This window comes from Rhinatrema bivittatum, chromosome 6 (assembly GCF_901001135.1).
Source record: "Rhinatrema bivittatum chromosome 6, aRhiBiv1.1, whole genome shotgun sequence".
In the NCBI taxonomy this organism is placed as follows: domain Eukaryota; kingdom Metazoa; phylum Chordata; class Amphibia; order Gymnophiona; family Rhinatrematidae; genus Rhinatrema; species Rhinatrema bivittatum.
Genome location: NC_042620.1, coordinates 101,220,231 through 101,242,692, shown reverse-complemented (window position 1 = coordinate 101,242,692; position 22,462 = coordinate 101,220,231). Strand labels below are relative to the sequence as shown.

General features: G+C 41.2%; 1 protein-coding gene across 9 annotated transcripts in view; it reads left to right on the top strand.

The window, feature by feature from the left end:
* Nucleotides 1-16,132, top strand: part of LOC115093628 (sodium channel protein type 2 subunit alpha-like) — a 523,144-nt gene extending 507,012 nt beyond the window's left edge. For all 9 annotated transcript variants that reach the window (XM_029605666.1, XM_029605660.1, XM_029605661.1 and 6 more), the window contains one exon: nt 14,686-16,132. In XM_029605666.1, the coding sequence (XP_029461526.1) occupies nt 14,686-15,881 (1,196 nt within the window). In that variant the 3' untranslated portion in view covers nt 15,882-16,132. The remainder of the gene's footprint in view (nt 1-14,685) is intronic.
* Nucleotides 16,133-22,462: the final 6,330 nt, after the last annotated feature.

The window sequence follows — 22,462 nt, the reverse complement described above, 5'->3', positions numbered from 1 at the left end:
AGAAACCTTGGAGAAACTTACTGCAGCATTTCATCAGCTTCACACACAGAAGATACAAGGCACAGCTTCTACTCAAGAAGGTCAGTTACAGGAGGTAACTTTAAAGACAGCTGTTCCACTGGCGGCTCCTATTCGCTTCTCCAGAGAACTCCAGAAGATGCGGGGCTTTTTGAACCAGTGCAGCTTGCATTTCACCTTACAGCCTTCATTGTTTCCGACGGGCCTCTCTAAGACCACCTACATTCTGTCATACTTGGATGGGAGAGCCTTGTCGTGGGCATCTACCTTGTGGGAACGCAAGGACCCTATTTTGCAGGACATAGAAGGATTTATGGACTTGTTTAAAGCCATTTCTGTTGACCCTGCTCGTATGTCTGTTGCCGGGTTTGCTTTAGTGGTCTTGAAGCAAGGCAACAGATCTTTGACTGAATTTGCCATAGAATTCAAGACTCTTGCAGTGGAACTTCGCCGGGACCCCAGTTGTCTCAAGATTCTTGCAGTGGAACTTCTCTGGGACCCCAGTTGTCTCAAGACTCTCTTCTGCAGAGGCCTGGATACCCACTTGAAGGATGAGCTGGCTGCTCGACAGACACCTGACTTGCTGGAAGAATTGATAGCCTTAGCTACTCGGATTGATTCTCGACTCCGAGACAAAATGAAGAAATTCCAGCCTAAGGAGTTAACTGGGTTGATACAGGCCAGTACCCCTGCACTTCGGATGGATTGTCGGCTCCAAGACAAGGTGAAGAAACTCTGGCCTAAGGTGTTAACTGGGTTGAAACAGGCCAGTACCACTGCACCTCGGAATGGTCCAACAATTCCTGCTGTTGATAAAGAGGAACCTATGCAACTTGGTCGTAGTCACTTGACCTCAAAAGAGAGAAGAATTCGGAAGAAACGCGGCCTGTGCATGTACTGTGGTCAGCCCAGCCATGATGTCTCTACATGCCCCATTCGTCTGGGAAACGGACGGGCCTAAGTCCCAGGGGAGGACTGTTCTTGGGTCATTCAGCGTTATCTCCTCCGCTCTCTCGTTCAGTCTCTGTGACCTCTGAACCAGCAATGGTTGGTACCCCTGCCCTGGGGCAGGAGGCAACTCCTCAGGTCTTGTGGAAGACCTGAGGAGTCCCTTCGTCAAACAAGAAGATCCTTTACTACATCATAATTTGAAGTGGGCTTTGGATGTTCCTTTACATTGCCACTTCTCTTGAGAATCTTAATGACGTCCATAGCCGTTCTACTTCACGGGCTGATATACATAGCGGTTGCTATGTTCGCCACAGCTAGATGGCGCTCTACATCTTTACCGTCTTCATGGACTGATATACATAGCGGTTGCTATGTTTGCCATGGCTAGATGGCGCTCTACATCTTTACCGTCTTCACGGACTATAACTTAGAGATATCTGCTACGCTTATTTCACTCGGAAGTCATGTCTGAAGGACTACAGCACAATTAGTTCTGAAGAAGATATCTCTAGCTACCAGCCTGTTTGGTTTGCTGGTGCTGCCACCATCTCTCTTCCAGCTTCATCTACGGAAGAGTTATCCAGAAGTGGAATTGGAAGTACCTACCTTGCCACTTCTGTTGAAGTTTCAGTGACATTATAGCAGCTGAGTTATTGTTGCTGAATTCAACACTTTATCCAGTTACATGACTGAAGAGATTACCCTTAGTAGTGGGGTTGGACGATCACCAACATTGCCTCTTTTGCTGAAGGTTCACTGACGTCATAGCAGCTGAGCTATTGCTGCCGAATTCTACACCTCATTCCGTTACTTACAGAAGAGTTACCTTTAGAAGTGGGGTTGGATGTACCCTAACTTTGCCACTTCCGTTGAAGTCTCAGTGGCGTCTATAGCAGTTTGCTATTGCTGCTAAATTCTACCATCTCTCATCCAGCATCATCTACTGGAGAGTCATCTTTAGAAGTGGATTTTGGCCATTTCTTCTACATCACCACTTCCACTGAATTCCTCAGTGATGTCCACAGCAGCTCTACCCATTGCTGCTGATATCATCATTACACTCTGAAAGATTCTTCCAAATCTCAAGATCCATCTGTCACCATTGCAAAAGACAAATTGGAGATTAATTTTTAAGAGATTCTGGATGTTCGCTAAGGAGGCAAGAATTTTGAATACCTTCTGATTGGAAGGCTTCGGCCCCGATTGATCAATTGGGAGCCTCAGACCAATATCTTGGATAAAAGATGCTTCATCAGTTTCACTTCGCGCTAGGGGTGTGCATTCGTTTTCGCCGTATTGGCGATCCGCAACGTATATTGCACTATTCGTAGTATTCGTAGGGAAGCGAAACGTATCGCGACTCCCCACGAATACACGAATCTTCGCCGAATTATACGGCCACCTAAATAAAAATTTAAACAAACCCCCCACCCTCCTGAACCCCCCCCCCAAGACTTACCAAAACTCCCTGGTGGTCCAGCGGGGGGGTCCAGGAGCCATCCCCTGCACTCACACCCTCGGTGCCGGTTTCATCATGGCGCCGATAGCCTTTGTCACAGGGGCTACCGGTGCCATTGGTCAGCCCTTGACACATGGTCATCGGCGCCATCTTATGCTCCTACCATTTGACAGGGGCTGACCAATGGCACCGGTAGCCCCTGTGACATAGTATGGGCAAAGGCTATCGGCGCCATTTTGAGTACTGGCATCGGATGGCCAGAGTGCAGGAGGTTGCTCCGGGACCCCCGTTGGACACCCAGGGACTTTTGGCCAGCTTGGGGGGGCCTCCTGACCCCCACAAGACTTGCCAAAAGTCCAGCGGGGGTCCGGGAGCAACCTCCTGCACACCGGCCGGCCGATGCCAGTACTCAAAATGGCGCCAATCGCCTTTGTCCTCACTATGTCACAGGTACCGACGGTCGGCCCCTGTGACATAGTGAGGGCAAAGGTGATCTGCTGCCAGTATTCAAAATGGCGCCGATCGCCTTTGCTGCTGCGGCGTCTCCATGCCATCTCCCTCGGGCGTCCCCGGACCGGCTCGACGCTGCAGATCCGCCATGTTGCCTGATGACGTAGGGCGCGCGTGTTGCCATTGATATACCAGCAAGGGCGCGAACCTCGGGGGCGTCCCCCTGAATTGACGTCATCCACTTCCAATATAAAAAGTCTCAGTATTCGCTAACAAATTGAGTTAGCAAGGGGGAGATTCCTCCAAGCTACTCTGCCTCCTCGGACTTACCAGGGGTATCCGCTCCTCGGAGGCCTCGCTCTCTTTCTTTATTTCAGATTCCAGATAGGAACCGGGACTCGCTCCTCGAGGGCCTATGTTCCTGAATACTCTGAAGATTCTCTACTGCCTGGAAGCTATCGCAGATACAGACATTTTGTGAGTTATCATCGCTGTCTCAGAGCTTTCCCTGGAACCAGGTACTCGTTCCTCAAGGGTCTAACCATTTCCAGCTACTGAGCTTCTTTAAGACTTTATGTGAGTTTTGTCATCCAGTTCTGGCTATGTACACTGCATACCCTGTCTACTCACTATCTATAGTTTCTCTACAGCTCAGCAACCCTGGGAACGCCATTCCAGTACCTGAGGGACTTCAGCCCTGCCGAGCATATCAGCTCACTACTGCCACCTCTGGTGTTTCTACTAACCTAATAAAAGAACTATCTGTGTCTGTCTCCATACCCAAGCCTAGCTGGTGGTCTCTCTCAGGATATCCTCCTGGGGGCGCAGTCATCTGCCATCAGCCCAAGGATTCACCTATCTACTTTCCTCTATAGCCGAGTGCCCTCTCTAAGCACTCCGCTGGTAACAGTTTGCTACCTCCTCTTTTCTCAGGAGTCCGCAACACAGATTCATAACAGATTGCTAACTCCACAGTCTACACCTTACAGATGGTTAACTCTTCCTTCTCGAGGAGTAGAGCATTACAGATTGCTAACTCCTCCCTCCTTAGGAGTCAAACCATAACAGGATTACTAATTCCCTAGCAGATCCTCAACAAGATTACTAATGCCTCCCATCTTGAGGAGTAAAGCCTAATAGGATTGCTAACTCCTCCTTCCTTAGGAGTCATCACTAACTTCTATCTGCTTGCTCCTCCCATCAGCATAGCAGATCCTAACAAGATTGCTAACTCCTCCCACATCAGGAGTCTTCAGCAACAGATCCATAACACTTGAGACCTCAATAATCAATGCAGGGATGTAATGACCTGTCCTTCTTCCGAACGAAGAAGAATCCAACTCCTGCAGGTGAGGAAGAGGGCCAAATAAAGCCTCGGTCCAGATTCTCCTTAATGTAGCTAAACATAGCTTCTGTTTCAGGAACAGAAAATGGATAGATTGTTTCTCTAGGTGGAACCTTGCCTGGGATTAGCTCTGTGGCACAATCATAGGAGCATTGAGGCAGTAGGACTTCCACCTGCTGTTTACTGAATACATCAGTGAAGTCCAAATTGCACCTAATCAGGAAATAAACAGTTTCATAGATCATGTCCCATCCTAACACATAAATATGGCCATGCCTTCCGCAGAGAGTTTATTAAAAGATTTTGTCTGAGGGGCCATGGCAATTGATTACATTTGGTAAGTAATATATAACAAAAGTATAAGGTTGCCATGATTTCCTGTTCCAACTCAAGAGGAGTAAAATATGTTGTGTTAAATATCCAGTCCTTAACATGCCTTAATAAGCACGCCTATTGTATTCCTCAATATTTGGAATACCCAACCCCTCTTGTCACCAGGCTTCCCAGCATTTTTACTACCGATATCCTTGCCCTTTTACCCTACCAATGAAATGGAAGAGCATAGCACAGACCAATTGAATATCCCTTTTTTTCAGTAGTAAGGGTACTGTTTGCAAAATATTTAACCACTGAAGCCAGAAAAAGCATTTTAAACAAGTAAATGCTGCCTGTCACCGAAAGAGGGAGATCTTTCCAAGCCAAAAACGTATATTTCATCGTTCTTAATAGTGACAACACACTGAGATCATATAGCCCGGTAAGATCCATTGACACCAGGACCTCAACATTCCCAACTCACTTAAGGGAAAGCTCAGTCCCCTATAATGCATGAACCTGAGAGTGAGATCCCATGGCCTCGATTTATCCAAATTAAGTTTCAGACCAGAAAAAAAACCAAATACCAAGAACTCCATCAACACAGCTAAGGAACCCACTGGGTTACTGAGGTGTACTATCATATCATTCGCGAAAGCCACTGTCTTAAACATTGAGTTACCCATCTGAATGCCAGCTATATTTTTGTATAACTGTATGGATCTCAAAAGTGGCTCCAAGGATAAAATAAATAAAAGAAGGGAAATGGGGCATCCTTGACGTGTACCGCATTGCAGAGAAAACTCGGCAGTAGGTGATCTGTTGACCAAAATCTGGACTGACAGGTCGGAATATAATAGGTGGATCACATTCAGTCAGGTACCACAAAAACCAGAGTGGTCTAAAACATAAAAAAGATAATCCCAAACTACATGGTCAAATGCCTTTTTGGCGTCAAAGCTAAAAAGCATTGATGGGATGATACGAGATACACTCCAAGTAATGGAGGCCAACACCTTCCGCACATTCAAAATGGAGTGTTGTCCACAAACAAATCCCACCTGATGATTTGCCACCAAATCTGGTATAACTATGTCCAGGCGATCCACAAAAATCTTAGCCAACACTTTTAGGTCGAAATTCAGCAGAGAAATAGGTCTATATGATGCTGGTAATAGGGTCCTTATCCTTCTTAGGTATAAAAGTAATGAATGCTTTATTAGTCTTGTAAGGGAAACACTGCAATTCAATGAGATATTCATATATGAGAAGCAAGGGAGGAGATTCTCTTTCTAGCAATATTTTGTAAAATTCGCCTCCGTTACCATTGGGTACGGGTGCTTTGTAGTGAGGGGCATTCAGGATCCCATAATGTATTTCTTCTAAACTAACAGGGGCATTTAATCTAGTGAGTTGTTCTTCAGAGAGCTGAGGGAGTACAATCCTCTGAAGAAATTGGTCCCTTGCTTCTATATCCCCAGGCTGTTCAATGTAAAGTTGTTGGAACTATTCCAAGAAAATATTTTGCAATCCCTCCTGAGAATTAACTATATGACTCCTTTCATCTCATGCTACAGCAATATACTTAGTCCCTAGTTTATACTTAACCAGAGAAGCCAACAATTTCCCAGCCTTATTCCCATGTTGGAAAAGCTGATACTTATAATAGAACATGAATTTTATTGTCTGCTGCTGAATCATGGAATTCAGAGCAGTCAAGGCTGAAAAATAAGCAGCCCTCAACTGCTCTGATCGTCATCTAATCAATCATGCTCTATCCTTTCTTACCTGTTTTTCAAGCTGCAATAATTTAGCATCTAGGGCCCTATGCCTGTGTGCTAAAAAGGAGATAATATCACCCCGAAGCACTACTTTTCCCATTTCCCAAAAATGAATTGGGTCATCAACGTGTGCTTTATTATGTTCCTGATAATCAAGCCATTTTTTGATGTAGCAAAGCCTGGAACTTTTAATCTTTAGCTAAAAAAGCTGGGAAATGCCATTGATGAAAAGCTCTCCCAGTATCCAACCAATATAGATTTAACCAAATTAAAGCATTATTTGAAATCTCTAAAAGCACAATCACCGCATCAGAAACTTTGGAAAAAAGAGAGGAAGATTTTAAAAGATAATCGATAGGAGACTCGGATGCATGCGCCTGTGATACATGTATGAGGTCATGTTCTATGGAATGCAGAGTATGACATGCATCTATCAGATCCGGTTTCTTACAGATAAATGGAACCCCTTATGCAGTAACAGCTTGTTCGTGGGCCCAGAGTGTGATCTATCCATCACTGGATCATATACCATGTTAAGATCTCCCCCAAGAGCCAGGAGATCTAAAGAAAAATCCCAGAGAGTTTGCAAAAGAGACTAATGAACCCATGATCATATAGATTAGGGGCATATACATTATGTAGAGTAATGGGTTTTCCCATTAAAGAACCCCCGAATAAGCAAATAACGACCACCCGGATCTGTAATGGTACCGGTAACCCCACATTGAAAGTGTAAGGCTTTACTTACTAAGATTGCCACACCTGCTTTATTATTTATTTATTTTATTTATTTAAAAACTTTTCTATACCGTTGCCAAGTTATATACCATCGCAACGGTTTACAAATAGGCACATAGACTAAGGTAAGTAAATGTAGGATATCGTACATTCTAACAGGTGCCAATAAAGTTCGGTTACAATTTCATAAATAAAATCATTATTTGAGTAATGTTGGTCAAGTCCAGGTATATTATTGAGTTACTATCTCTTTGAGATATTACTTCTTAAATGTAGGATTGAGTAAATTCATTCTCATCTGCATTGCCCTGTACTTTCATTCTCTACCCTCCACACTCTTTAGTGAAGGCTTTTTTAAAGAGCCATGTTTATAAATTTTTCTTAAAAGTTTTGAGACTATTCTGTAATCTGAGTTCAGGGGGGCATCGTGTTCCATAGTATGGGCCCAGCCAATGATAAAGCCCTTTCTCTCACTTGGGTTAATTTTGCTGACTTTACTGAAGGGTTTGTTAGTAGTGCTTTGTTTGCTGAGCAGAGGTTTTTTTGTGGAACATGTACTCGTAAGGCTGTGTTTAGCCAGTCTGCTTCTTTATCATATATTAGTTTGTGTATGGTGCATAAGGCCTTGTATTTTATCCTGTATTCGATGGGTAACCAATGTAAGTCTGCTAGAGTTTTGGTTATATGGTCCCTCCTCTTTTTTCCCGTCAGTATTCTGGCTGCAGTATTTTGAAGTATCTGGAGTGGTCTTATCGATGTGCTTGGGAGTCCTAGTAAGAATGCATTGCAGTAGTCAGTGCTGGAAAAGATAAGTGTTTGCAATACTGTTCTGAAGTGGGCAGGTGTGAGTAATGGTTTCAGTCTTCTGAGGACCATAAGTTTTATTTTATTTTATTTAATTTATTTATTTATTTATTTATTTAATATACCGAACTTCAAGTAACAGGGTTACTTATCAGTTCGGTTTACATTCAACAAATATGCGAACAATGACAACATTGAACATTGAACAGGGAAGCGAACAACTTGGATGAACATAACTTGGAAGTTTTGCGTAGCTTTTTCTTACTTTTATAGATATGTGTTGCTTCAGGTTGATTTCTGGGTCCATTATTACTCCCAGATTCCTTACTTTTTCGGCTAGCTCAATTTTTTGGTTATTTCTTAGGGTTATCGGTGTTTGAGTGATTTCAGTATGTTTTCTCTCAAGGTGAAGGAATTCAGTTTTGTCAATATTGATAACCAGTTCCATTTGGTTTAGTAGTTGTTTAATTATGTCTAGGTACATGTTAGCTAGACAATGTTTTTTCAATTGTGTCGTCTATTGGTAGAATTAATTGAATGTCGTCTGCGTAAATGTAATGTATTATCCCTAGGCCTGCCAGCAGATGACATAAGGGTAGCATATATATGTTAAAGAGGGTAGCAGACAGCGCTGAACCCTGAGGTACTCCTGTTTCAAGTTTAAATTTTTCTGATAATGTGTTTTTTATCTGGACTTGAAAGAACCTGTTGTTTAGTTAGGATCTGAACCAGTTTATTGTTTTGTCACATAATCCAATTTCTTCAAGTCTTTTTAGTAGTATTTTGTGGTTTACTGTATCAAAGGCTGCAGATAAGTCGAGCATTATAAGGATGTAATGTTTACTGTTATCAAAACCTCTTAGTATGTTGTCTGTTAGTGAGAGAAGTTCTGTAGTGTTTTCGGAAGCCGTGTTGTGAAGGGTACAGTATGTTATTATTGTCTAGGTGTTCAGCTAGCTGTTTCTGTACTGTTTTCTCTATTAATTTAGCTAATAATGGGAGGTTTGAGACTGGGCGGTAGTTAATGAGGATTAGTGGGTCACTGTTTTTCTTTTTGATGATTGGTTTAATGATTGCCCCTTTTAGTGTATCTGGCATTAATTCTTCAGTTAGTTTATGATATTAGTTAATGTTTGGGTTACTACATTGGTAATCTTTTTTATCTCAGTTGTTGGTATTGTATCGATTTTGTGTGGAGCAGGGTTTATATTTTTTTTATCATTGATTCAACTTCTTGTTCTGATATTTCTATAAATGAGGACCATATGTTAACATCTCTTTTTTGCATTACAATTGCTTGTTTGCTGGTTTTTGGGAGTTTGTTTCTTAGGTTTAATATTTTGTCACTAAAAAATTTAGCTAATTCATTGCATTTTCATTCAGGAAGACTTTGAGGTGATTCTTGTTTGTCATTTGTGAGATTCGTTACTATGAGTACCTGAAGAGGCCCAGAAAACATCCCCCACCCACCATCTGCACAATTTACTGTGTTGAATGGGGCGGATTTTAAAAGCCCTGCTCGCGTAAATTCGCCCGGATTTACGCGAGCAGGGCCTTGCGTGCCGGCGCGCCTATTTTCCATAGGCCTGCCGGCGCGCGCAGAGCCCCGGGACTCGCGTAAGTCCCGGGGTTTTTTGTCGGGGGCGTGTCGGGGGCTGGGCCGATCGACACGGTGTTTTGGGGGCGGGACGCGGCATTTCGGGGGCGGGCCCGGGGGCGTGGTTTCGGCCCGGGGCGGTCCAGGGGCGTGGCCGCGCCCTCCAGAACCGCCCCCGGGTCGCGTCTCGGCGCGCTAGCAGCCCGCTGGCGCGCAGTTACCCAATCTTCGAAATTCAGTCACCGTCCAGCAACTGAAGAAAACGCTGCACCTCCTCAGGGTCGGTATACACAATGGTGTACCCAGCATGTGTGATCCGAAATTGTCGGGTACTGTAGAGAAAATTGTACCTTTTTGAAATAAAGCACTACAATTGGAGAAAAGGCTCTGTGGAGCCCAGCCAACTTCATTGAGTAGTCCTGGAATATCAAGACTTTAGGCTCCCCTATGGAGGGTTGTATTCCTTTGTGAACTGCTTGTAGGACTGCTACCTTGTGTGTAAAGTTCAAGAAACAGGCAGTAACCACCTGTGGCCAGGCACATTTCTCCTGCCTCAGCCCAACATGGTGTGTGCTCTTTCAGTTTGTATGGGGCCTAACGAATAAGATAGCTGCAGTGTGTTTGGAAGCCATGTTTCCAAAAAACCCCGCAGCTCAGCATCTGAGAGAGTCTTGGGTAGCCCCACGAACCGCAAATTATTGCGTCATGAACGATTTTCTAAGTCCTCAAGTTTGTTTTCCATGGCTACAAGTCGCTTCTCAATCTTACTCATGGTTTTGCCATTGTCACGTGAACCACATTCAAGATCTGAAACATGCTGCTCCATCTCAGTTAAGCGTTTGGCAGTGGAATCTTGTTCCCAAAAGAACATCAGATTTCTCAAAAAACTCAGTAAATTTCCTGTCCAGTTTTATATCGATGGCCTTTTCTACTGCCCTAGTTACCACTTCGATCAATGCATTAATTCACTGCCTTTGTATGGCTGGTTTGACTCTTTTTCTTTTTTAGTGAGTCCGCTCGTCATGACCTGGCTCAAACAGACACTAAACCTTTCAGCATAATTCTCCCAAAGGTAATAAGGGTCAAATGGCTGTCCACAGACTCAGATTAAAAGTAGTTGGGTCACATGGCAGGGGGACCCAAAAGGAGCCGAGCTACAACATATCTGCCTTCCTTCACAGCATCACGTGTTCCCAATTACTATTATTATTATAGTTTAGTTTGTATTATTTTTTATTGTGTTTATGAAATGTATTTTTTATGAATTGTATTTTTTTTAATTGTTGTAAGCCTCTTAGGGTGATCTCTAGGGATTGATATGGTGGGGTATAAATGTAATAGGATATGTAGCCTGTAGCCCCCTTCCTGGGATCATAGACATGACTACATCTGAGGACTTGGGAAAGCAGAAAGTTTCACCCAGCAATCACCGCCATGTGAGGGCTGTTGCCACCATTGCCTAGACCATCTAGATGTACCCCCTGTTCGGGGAAGAGGATTACTGCCATCCAACTGCCTGGAGCTGCCTTTTAGGGGATGAGCATTGCACAGTAGCTGCACACCTGGCCCCTGTCCCCCTCCTGGGGTTAACCCTGGATGCTCTGTACTGATTTTCCTTCTTCGGGTACCAATACCCCCACCATCTACCTTCATGCCAAGCAGAATAGATGTGCCCACAAGACACCCATTGCCAGCCCACTGGCTGCAACTTTAGCTTTTAAGGCCAAAGGGACCCAGGGGGCACACCTGATCTCCTTGATGGCTGCCCTTAACTCTCATTCCACATGGTTAAATTAACCATGAGGTTGGCATACTAAAGCCAACTCTTGGGGCATCGCTGAGGCTTTGTCACTATTGAAGCCACACTGCAGCAGCGTGCAGTGAGCTGGGGCCACCAGTCTTGACAGTGGGACATGCAGGTTTAGCCCATCTGGACCAGACTATACTGCCTAGTGCTGTGCCTTTAATTTTTCTTTAAGTTGCTGGTACAGGCTAAAAAAGGAAGTTGGCGGCCAATCAAGGAACAACTTACAGCAGGAGACAGAGATGTGCAGACAGAGTGGGAGGCAGTGGCTGCAGGAGAGAGGAAGCAGGCCCTCTCCCACTTCCCAACCTCCTGCTCGCTCCTCCCCTCTATCTGCATCATACCCACAGGTACCAATGGAAGCAGCTGATGTCAACTAACACCAGAACATGTCAAACATATGCGCCAGGTCGACCACCAAATAGGTTGCTTAGCAATGCTGTTCCAACCACCATGTGTCTTGGAAGAAGAAAGGATGTTTTCCTCCTTGCTTGATGAGTCAGGGTGGCACTAGGACATAGATGCCCATGCACTGTGGCATGGTGGTTACCCATTTATAGGTGGAAAAGAAGGCAGAGCAAAGCCTGAAAATGGAAAGTACAAGAGGTCTGTACTTCATGCTTGCTACTAATATCTGAATTCAGGCCCTTACAATGATGTTTTCAGAGTTTCAATATGGATTTAATTGGATTGGATTTTAATTATTTACCTTTCCAAACCTGTGTTCAAGGTGAGCTACAATTGAGATATAGTAGGTAGGCCTCTGCCCCAAAGAGGGCTTGAAATCTGAATTAGTACCTGAGGCAATTGAGAGTGAAGTGATTTGTCCAAAGTCACAAGAAGCGTCAATGGGAGAAACAGGATTGACCCCTGGCTTTCCTGATTCTCAGCCCACTATTCTAACCAGGAGGCCATTCTACTATTCAGGAAAGCTCAATATTTGACTACTCTTCATTTCCTGGAGGCCAAATCAGTTGGGAGTGAAGTGGCATGTGTGTATAAATAAGCAGTTTTTACCAAAATAAGCATTCGGGTAGTAAATGGTGTTAAGCTGCACCTTGATTATGTCACAATGCCCTGTTCAATTCATATTTTCTGTGTTGATCTTGATTTTTTATTGTGATTCAATAAATGATATATTGTTTTGTCTTGAATGGTTGCCTTCAAATAAAAAGATTTTTGCATCTACCATTCTGTAGTAAAAATATCTTGTGTTCTTTGTGTAAATTGTTGGCCTTCATCAACATCCATCTTACCTTCTCTTTTTTGCACTTTCAAACATGTCCTCTCTTCCTTCTACTTTATTTCTGTCTCTGCATCCTCCTTCCAAGTACCTACAGTGGCAATAAAGGCTCTATCTTCCCCCAAAAAGGCGTTCCTGCAAGCTGTGTGCTTTATATTGATCATCTTTACCTGCCTCAACCAGGTTAAAACGTCTGCCAATACATTTGGTGTTATAATTGTGGCACAATTTATCACAGTTTAATGAATACCATTGATGGTTAATTTGTCTAAAAAGTGCTTATTAATATAGAAATTACTATAGTATATTATAACCATGACTATAGAACCAGTTTTCAAAGGCATTTCCATGGATAAATGGATGTTTACCCATAGAAAAAAAAGTGCATGTCTTTTTCCCTACTGGATACACAATTGAATTTAGTGATAGGCAATTGCCTCCAGTGCCAAATTTTGATAGGTACTGGAGCATTGACATTGATGCTGTGCTTCCATTGGGGCCTCTTCCATTGGGGCCTGCCTGCCTCGTAGCTACTTATCTAAAGCAGTGCTGTTCTGATCCTGTGGCACCAGCAGCAGCTACCTATTTATTTATTTATTTAACATTTTTGTATACCGTCGCTCAGAGTCCATCGAAACGGTTCACAACAAATAAAAACAGTTAAAAACTAAAATACATAGTAAAACCTAAAGCTAGCATACATTACATACCTTAAAATAAATTCAAAATATATAAAATTTCTCAACCTAATCTAAAAGCTCCTAAAATATAGTTTCATTCAAGTCCATGGCTACACGCTCAAAGGCCTGCCTCCAAGTAGGAAGTGGGGGCAGGGTATTGGGCATTCACCATGCTGAATTTCATTTAGGTTGCTGCTTCCATGCCACAAGATCAGAACAACGCTTCTTTAGGTAAGCAGCTAGGAGTTGACCCCCCTCCTCCGCCAGCAATGGAAATTTGTCCCTAGCTGGGTAAAGAAGCAGGACGTGGAGAAGTACATATGAGGATTTCCTTTTGAAATCCCTGCACATTGTTTATCTCATTTGCTTTGTACCTGCAATGTATGGGAGATAAAAATAATTCCCATTGCACAGAGTTCCAAGACATTTTCAAAGGGAAACTCTATGGGGAGTTTCACTTTGAAAATGCACATACAGCTTTATAGATACCTTTGTGCATGCTATGTTGAGAGGCTGAAAATTGGCCTCTAACTCTTTTTGAGCCTAAAAATTCAGAGATCAATATTCAAAAGGGTTTATCAGCTAACATTTAAGTTGATAAAAGATATTCCAAGGCATTATCTGGTTAACAATGATATTTAGTATTAGTGGTGCAATCGCTGCTGGCTTTCGCAGGCCCACCCCCCGTTTCGCCCCCCCCATTACCGCGGGATTCAGGAAGACGTGCGATTTTAGAAAATCCAGGCTTTAGTGGCCTAAAATTATTTGAGTAACTTTACTTAGGTATATTCATCAGCAAACGTATACTCATTAGCTTTCCCCCTTACCAACCTGCTGAATTTTTGTTTTGCCTTGAAAAAATGTCATATGATGTCCTTGGTGAATAGAGTAATGCTGTTTTCCTGTCTAAATTTACATTTACATATTGGACTTAAATGAATAGATCCCACAGTATCCTCTCTTAAATTCCTTTATATGCAGCTTTCATATTGATTTATAATCATCATTTAGATCAATGTTCTTTAACAATTGTAGGCATTAGGAGGACAGTTTTCAAAGTCATTTACCTGGGTAGTGATTCACACACATAAATTGGCTATCTCCAAAATTTCCCTTACTCTATCTGGCTAAAAGTACACATGGTGTTCCTGAGCATGCTTACTTTTAGCCATTGAGGGAAGGCAGTCGCAGGGGTGTTTTTATGGCAGGGTGAGACAACAATACATACAAATTAGATTTTCAAATCTACACACGTCATTTTCCAGCAAAAATCTGCCCACAAAAAAAGCTAGTGCAAAATCTACAGGTGCTTTGGGCCCATGGGCAATTTTCATATAGAAACTATGCAGTTTCCCTTTGAAATTTAGGCACCAGGTCTGTGAATACCTTGTACCCATAGATTTTACATTTAGATAGGGATGTTTGAATATTACCCCCTAAATGTGTCTGTCTTTTTAAATTGAATCACTTCCATTATTAAGAAACTCTATTTTTTTACAGGTTTGTCTCTGTCTGAAGTGATTGAAAAATATTTTGTGTCACCTACCTTATTCAGAGTTATACGACTTGCCAGGATAGGTCGAATCCTGAGGCTTATTAAAGGTGCTAAAGGAATACGTACATTGCTTTTTGCTTTGATGATGTCACTTCCTGCTTTATTTAACATTGGTCTCCTGCTCTTCCTGGTGATGTTTATTTATGCCATTTTTGGAATGTCTAATTTTGCCTATGTGAAGAAAGAATTTGGGATTGATGATATGTTTAACTTTGAAACATTTGGCAATAGTATGATCTGCCTGTTTCAAATCACAACATCTGGTGGTTGGAATCTTTTGCTAGCACCAATTCTGAATAGCGGAAGTCCAGACTGTGATCCAGAAAAAGATCACCCTGGAAGCCTTGTTAAAGGAGACTGTGGAAATCCATCTGTTGGAATTTTCTTTTTTGTCAGTTACATTATTATATCATTTCTAGTTGTGGTAAATATGTACATTGCTGTTATTTTGGAGAATTTCAGTGTGGCTACTGAAGAAAGTGCTGAACCATTGAGTGAAGACGATTTTGAGATGTTCTATGAAGTTTGGGAAAAGTTTGATCCTGATGCAACCCAGTTCATAGAATACAGTAAACTTTCTGATTTTGCAGATGCACTGGATCCTCCTCTTCGTGTACCAAAACCAAATAAAGTTCAACTTATTGCAATGGATCTTCCCATGGTAAGTGGTGACAGGATTCACTGCCTTGACATCTTATTTGCTTTTACAAAGCGTGTTTTGGGTGAAGGTGATTCAATGGATAATCTTCGTCAACCAATGGAAGAACGATTCATGGCATCCAATCCTTCCAAAGTATCCTATGAACCAATTACAACTACATTACGACGCAAACAAGAGGAACTTTCTGCTGTTGTTATTCAGCGTTGTTACCGTCGTTATCGTTTATGGAAAACAGTAAAACGGGCTTCATATTTGTATAAGAAAGATACAATTAATGGAGACAATAGTTTGCCTATCAAAGAAGAATTGGTCATTGATAAGCTCGATGGAAATTCCACTACAGAAAAGTCTGACATGACTCCTTCCACAACTTCTCCACCCTCATATGACAGTGTAACAAAGCCAGACAAAGAGAAACATGAAAAAGACAAAATAGAAAAAGAAGATAAAGGGAAAGATTTAAGAGAGAGTAAAAAGTAAAATGCAAACAAAAATATCCATTTATGTGACAAATTGTTTACAACTTGTGAAGATGACCCATTTTATCAACAGGACTCCTATAGGAGATCTATGCCAAACTTACAGTTCTTATAAATACATACTAACGGTCAGTGCCTATAATAAGACAATAGCCCCTTTTCAAGAAAAGTGCAAGAATATTGACTAGAGGTTACTGTTTTTGCTGCCAGCTAACACTGCTATAGAGGAGAATCAAAATGGCTACTCTTTCTTTTGGGACCATTTAAAGGGATACAAATCTTTAATGCTTGTGTGTTTCATGTAAAACACTTTAGTACTAAAATAGTATCCTCTGTATTAAAACTGCCATACTTGCCCTATGTTTACAGAACTTGTGTTTGTAAAATTATCAATTTTTTAATTCTTATTTTGTTTCTTAACATATGTGACTATGGAAGTCATGCATGAAAGCGTGTTATGGCGTTTTCACATGTGATAATGTGTTATTGCTTGCGAAAAACGCTGTAGCACCAATGTGAATGCAAATTTTTTTGGGAGGGCAGGATCAGGGAGGGCTATTGGGTGGGAATTAGTAAATTTAGGGGCCATATCGTGCAGTGCGATAGCATAACGCATGCTATCGTACAGTTTTAATGCCAGAAATAACTAAACCTTTTCCTCTGGCATTAAGCTATGCGATATGTTTGAAATAGAAATTATGCAATTTATGATAAATTTTTTGAATTGCATTTTAGCCATTTCTGGGCTTGGGGGAGAGAGAGAGAAAGGAGTGGAGTGGAGTAGAGAGAGAGAGCCTCTGGGTGCATCTATTTATATCTCTGTGCAGCCTCTGGGTGCATCTATTTATATCTCACTGTGTGCATCTATTTATATCTCTGTAAAGGGCCACCTGATAGGTAAAGGTGAGGTGTTAGTGGTGGTTTAGGGGCCAGTTTCACATGTAGAGTTAGACATATGAACAGAACAGTACACCTTGATGAAGATTTGATGTCCTTTGGACTGAGGAAAGTCTCAAAAAGATGAAATTTTGTACTATTTTCATCTTTTTGAGACTTTCCTCACTCCAAAGGATGTCAAATCTTCACCAAGGTATACTGTGCTGTTCGTACGTCTAACTCTACATGTGAAACTGGCCCCTAAATCCTAAACCACCTCTAACACCTCATCTTGACCTATCAGGTGGCCCTCCTATAGAGATATAAAAAACTACTATGAGGGCTTTGTAGATAGAATTTCTCTCTCTCTCTCTCTCAAAAATAGGGATTATCACAGAGTGTGCTAAATTTACCACACCATGAAATAATACCTAATCAAAGTGGTAAGTTATCACATGGGGTACTAACTTACCAATTTCCATAAACACACCCCTTTTTCAATAACATATGCATTATCAGTGCATTATTGGTGAATATAGGCCTATTTTTGTAAATGGGTTTTACAATATGTTGGGAAGATGGGTTATGTATTTCAAAGGTATGAGGACCAAATATTCTACTATGATTCCTGCAGTGTGTACATACACAAAGGTGCACATGGGCATGCATGAAAAGGCATAAAGTCACAGAAGAAAACGTGTTTAATTAGTTAAGTGCTTCAGTGTGGAACTAACTGTTGCAGCGCTTAACTAGTTATGCAATGTCACATCAGTAAATTCATAACATACAGGTAATGTTCTCTATGTGTCCACAAATAGAGAATAGATACATTTGTTTTAAACAACTCATTAAAGACCATATTTACTAAGCTGCAGTAAAATGGTGTGTTATCATGCCATTTACCTCAAGTAAATTATCAAAAGATTGACTAAACTATGGTACCTGATACCACTATTTAGTGAATCCTGTCATAATTTCTTTAGTCTTGTCGCCATAGCTGGAAAAACCTCAGATTTCCAGCCTCTGCAATCTACAGTGGTAGCACCCTCCTTGAGCATCCAGTTAAAGGGCCCACAAATATTAGTAAAAAGCCCCCTCACCCTTAAGAGATTGTCTCTGTTGATATGTGGGGCATGGCTTGTGCTTCCATTAGGCAAACTAGGCAGTAACCTAAGTGCCAAAATGGGGGCAGCAAAATCCTGCCAGCGTGAGGTCCGGAAGGGTGCTGTGCCAGAGCCAATACCACCAAAGAAGACAGAACTTTGCTGGAGCTGCCAATAGGTTAGTTGGGGGAGGGGGGGTGTATAACTGAAGTTTTGCCTAGGGCACCAAATACTCTTGCATCAGTCCTGCATACGGCAACTAGCTGACCTCCCACCCCATTCCGTAAATATTTTTAAAAGGTGCCCTTTTCAATCTACCCCCAGCCTTTTAACCCTGCCCTCTTTAAAAAAAAATACTGCCAGACCCCCTAAACTTATCCCATCTTTGAAGGGTTGTTGAGGATACAGGAACAATCTCTGCTTACTCTTGCCCTACTAGCGCCATCTTGGAAAATGATGTCAGTTGACCCATGACTCTCCTTTGCCCCATTCTTGTAATAAAACGCCTCTGCAAGAATTCTATCAAATGCCAAAAAAAGAGATCATATCACCCCAATCCTCCACCATCTCCACTGGCTTCCGATTAAATTCAGGATCCAGTTTAAGTCTTTAAGGATGATACATAAGGCCTTACACAACATCGCACCTCTCAACCTAACATTTCCAATTCAACTACACACATCCGTGAAACCAACCAGAAGCGCCTATCAGAACAGACTAATCACACAACCGGCGAAATCCGTTCTGAGGAAACATGCATTATCCACAGCGGGCCCTTCACTTTGGAACTCGCTCCCTCCAGACCTTCGTCTGGAACCATGCCACTCTACATTTAAAAAGAACCTTAAGACTTGGCTGTTCAAACAAGCTTTCCCCTAGAGCCAAGAACACGAAGAAAAGTAACCTACTTAGATTAATTTTTGCAATGTTAAAACTTGTTTACTTAATTTGTTCAATGTAAAAACTCCTGTTTTATTCTTATTCTGTTCTATGTAAACCGCTAAATGTAGCGACAGTTACTGTTCCTTGTGAACCGGGGTGATATGTATATTATACAGGAACCTCCGGTATATAAATCATTTAAATAAATAAATAAATAAAATAAAAGGCAAAGGAGAGCCATGGGTCAACCAGCTTTATTTTCCAAGATGTCACCAGCAGGGCAGGAGCAAGTGGAGGAATCACTCTTGCTCCTGCAACATCCCTCAGTCATAATAAGAACATAAGAACATGCCATACTGGGTCAGACCAAGGGTCCATCAAGCCCAGCATCCTGTTTCCAATAGTGGCCAAGCCAGGCTATAAGAACCTGACAGGTACCCAAAAACGAAGTATATTCCATGTTACTGTTGCTAGTAATAGCAGTGGCTATTTTCTAAGTCAACTTAATTAGTAGCAGGTAATGGACTTCTCCTCCAAGAACTTATCCAATCCTTTTTTAAACACAGCTATACTAACTGCACTAACCACATCCTCTGGCAACAAATTCCAGAGTTTAATTGTGCGTTGAGTGAAAAAGAACTTTCTCCAATTAGTTTTAAATGTGCCACATGCTAACTTCATGGAGTGCCCCCTAGTCTTTCTATTATCTGAAAGAGTAAATAACTGATTCACATCTACCCGTTCTAGACCTCTCATGATTTCAAACACCTCTATCATATCCCCCCTCAGCCGTCTCTTCTCCAAGCTGAAATGTCCTAACCTCTTGAGTCTTTCCTCATAGGGGAGCTGTTCCATTCCACTTATCATTTTGGTTGCCCTTCTCTGTACCTTCTCCATCGCAATTATATCTTTTTTGAGATGTGGCGACAAGAATTGTACACAATATTCAAGGTGCAGTATCACCATGGAGCAATACAGAGGCATTATGACATTTTCCGTTTTATTCACCATTCCCTTTCTAATAATTCCCAACATTCTGTTTGCTTTTTTGACTGCCGCAGCACACTGAACCAATGATTTCAATGAGTTATCCACTATGACGCCTAGATCTCTTTCTTGGGCGGTAGCACCTAATATGGAACCTAAAATTGTGTAACTATAGCATGGGTTATTTTTCCCTATATGCATCACCTTGCATTTATCCACATTAAATTTCATCTGCCATTTCGATGCCCAATTTTCCAGTCTCTCAAGGTCTTCCTGCAATTTATCACAATCTGCTTGTGATTTAACTACTCTGAACAATTTTGTATCATCTGCAAATTTGATTACCTCACTCGTCATATTTCTTTCCAGATCATTTATAAATATATTGAAAAGTAAGGGTCCCAATACAGATCCATGAGGCACTCCACTGCCCATTCCCTTCCACTGAGACAATTGTCCATTTAATCCTACTCTCTTGTTTCCTGTCTTTTAACCAGTTTATAATCCACGAAAGGCTAACTGATCTATAGTTTCCCGGATTGCCCCTGGAGCCCTTTTTAAATATTGGAGTTACATTAGCTATCCTCCAGTCTTCAGGTACAATGGATGATTTTAATGATAGGTTACAAATTTTTACTAATAGGTCTGAAATTTCATTTTTTAGTTCCTTCAGAACTCTGGGGTATATACTATCTGGTCGAGGTGATTTACTACTCTTCAGTTTGTCAATCAAGCCTAACACATCTTCTAGGTTCACCGTGATTTGGTTCAGTCCATCTGAATCATTACCCATGAAAACCTTCTCTGATACGGGTACCTCCCCAACATTCTCTTCAGTAAACATCGAAGCAAAGAAATAATTTAATCTTTCCGTGATGGCCTTATCTTCTCTAAGTGCCCCTTTAACCCCTCGATCATCTAATGTATGCGGGGTTTACTACAAGGATATTTTTTTACAGGGATGGGGCTTGAAAAGGGCATCTTTTTTATATTTATGGGATGGGTGGGCAGGGAAACAGCTACTTGCACCATAGACCACCAGGATCATATTTTCTAAGGCAGGTGGGGGGAGGGCACCTTTAACTGGTGCTCTGGGAGCATCAGTATACATGGTTGCATGCCATAGCTTCTAGGTGGAAGTTAATTACACATCTTGAAGTTTAGTTAACTTTCCTGGAATACATGGCATACTAATCAGTACTTTGCATGCATCCACTTACAACACAACTCATTCGCATATTTCACCAAGTATAGGGGTCAAGAAATAATACATGGAATGTGCAAACTCCATGCATTATTTCCTTTTTACTGCACTAATGTGTTTTACTGCACTGCAAATGCTGTTTACCATATGGAAACATGTTAGTGCAGCTTAGTAAATAGGCCCCTAAATCTCACCTAGTGCAATCTTTATTCCAGACTCTAGTGACACATATTTTTTGTCAAGTGCTCTTCTGTATAAAATAAAATGCTGAATTAATCTGTCCTAGATTATGGAATTGACCAAAAACTATAACCCTCATAAAATTCTGCTTTATTGTGCAGTACTGTTTATCTATCAACTCAGCAAAGATGATATATTATATGCCATTGAAACTTTCTCTATTATGTAAATATTTATTTTGCCCTGTGTTGGATTTTTGAGCAAACAAATAATGAAAAACAGTATTTATTGCATCAAATATGTACCACAAGAACTGTAGTTAAGCTTTCGACTGATAATAGGAAGTATCCTGTACCATTATAAATACTTTTGAAGCTATGACAGATGCATGTTAATATCACCAGTGCTGCTGTATTCTGTTCCTTCCACTATCCAGAAGTCTTTAATATGGGAAATCATATGTCAGTGGTAAAGTGAAAAACAGTTGTTGAACAAGACCTCATTCTTTCTTGTCATTAAGCAATAGTTTGCAGGTATTTAAAAGCTTCTTTTCTTATTTTAAGTGGATCATGGTTGGGGTATAGCCAAACTCAGTGGAGATGTTGCAAACTGCTGAACCTGTTGAAAATATGTGGCTAGAATTTTCTAAGGAAATATAAATAATGTACAAAATCATTTTATTTTATTTTCAGCATTTTGTATATAAAATAAGAAATGAAAATATAGGTTGATGTTAGTCATGTGTTTTATTTTTATTCCATAGCACTACATCACTGAAAAAAGTCACAGAATAAGAAATTAAGAAGGGAGTGGGTAGCTGTGGGACTTTCCTTTTTAATATTACACTTCACACATTTAATATGAAACAATTTGTGTAGAATTCTCTTTCTTCCAGTTATACTCTGGAATTGGAAGAGGATGGGAAGGTTTTTCTTGAATTCAATCTATTTCAAGCAAGACCTTTTCATCCTCATCCAGTGTGAGTGTTTACATAGATTATTTTTTATTTCTGTTAATTCGTGCTGCACTAGAAATGTTCTAAATAGAATATGGAGCCCTCGATCTTTTCACAACAAAGAAGAAAATTTGCATAATCAATCACATTGGGACATTTTGTATTCGATACAAGCAAAAGTTAAATGTAGACTCCTTTTACTAAAACTATTGACTTGTAATGTATTAGTGAACTGCATGCAGGAAAATACTATTACCTGAAATAATAGTAAATTACATTACAAATGAGCCAAAAGAATAAAGATGAGGTTTTTTAAATTATATTTACTTGGTGTGTGTTTGTTTTTATGTTCTAAAGTGAGTAAAAATTAGGAATAATCTTAACAAAATGGAAAA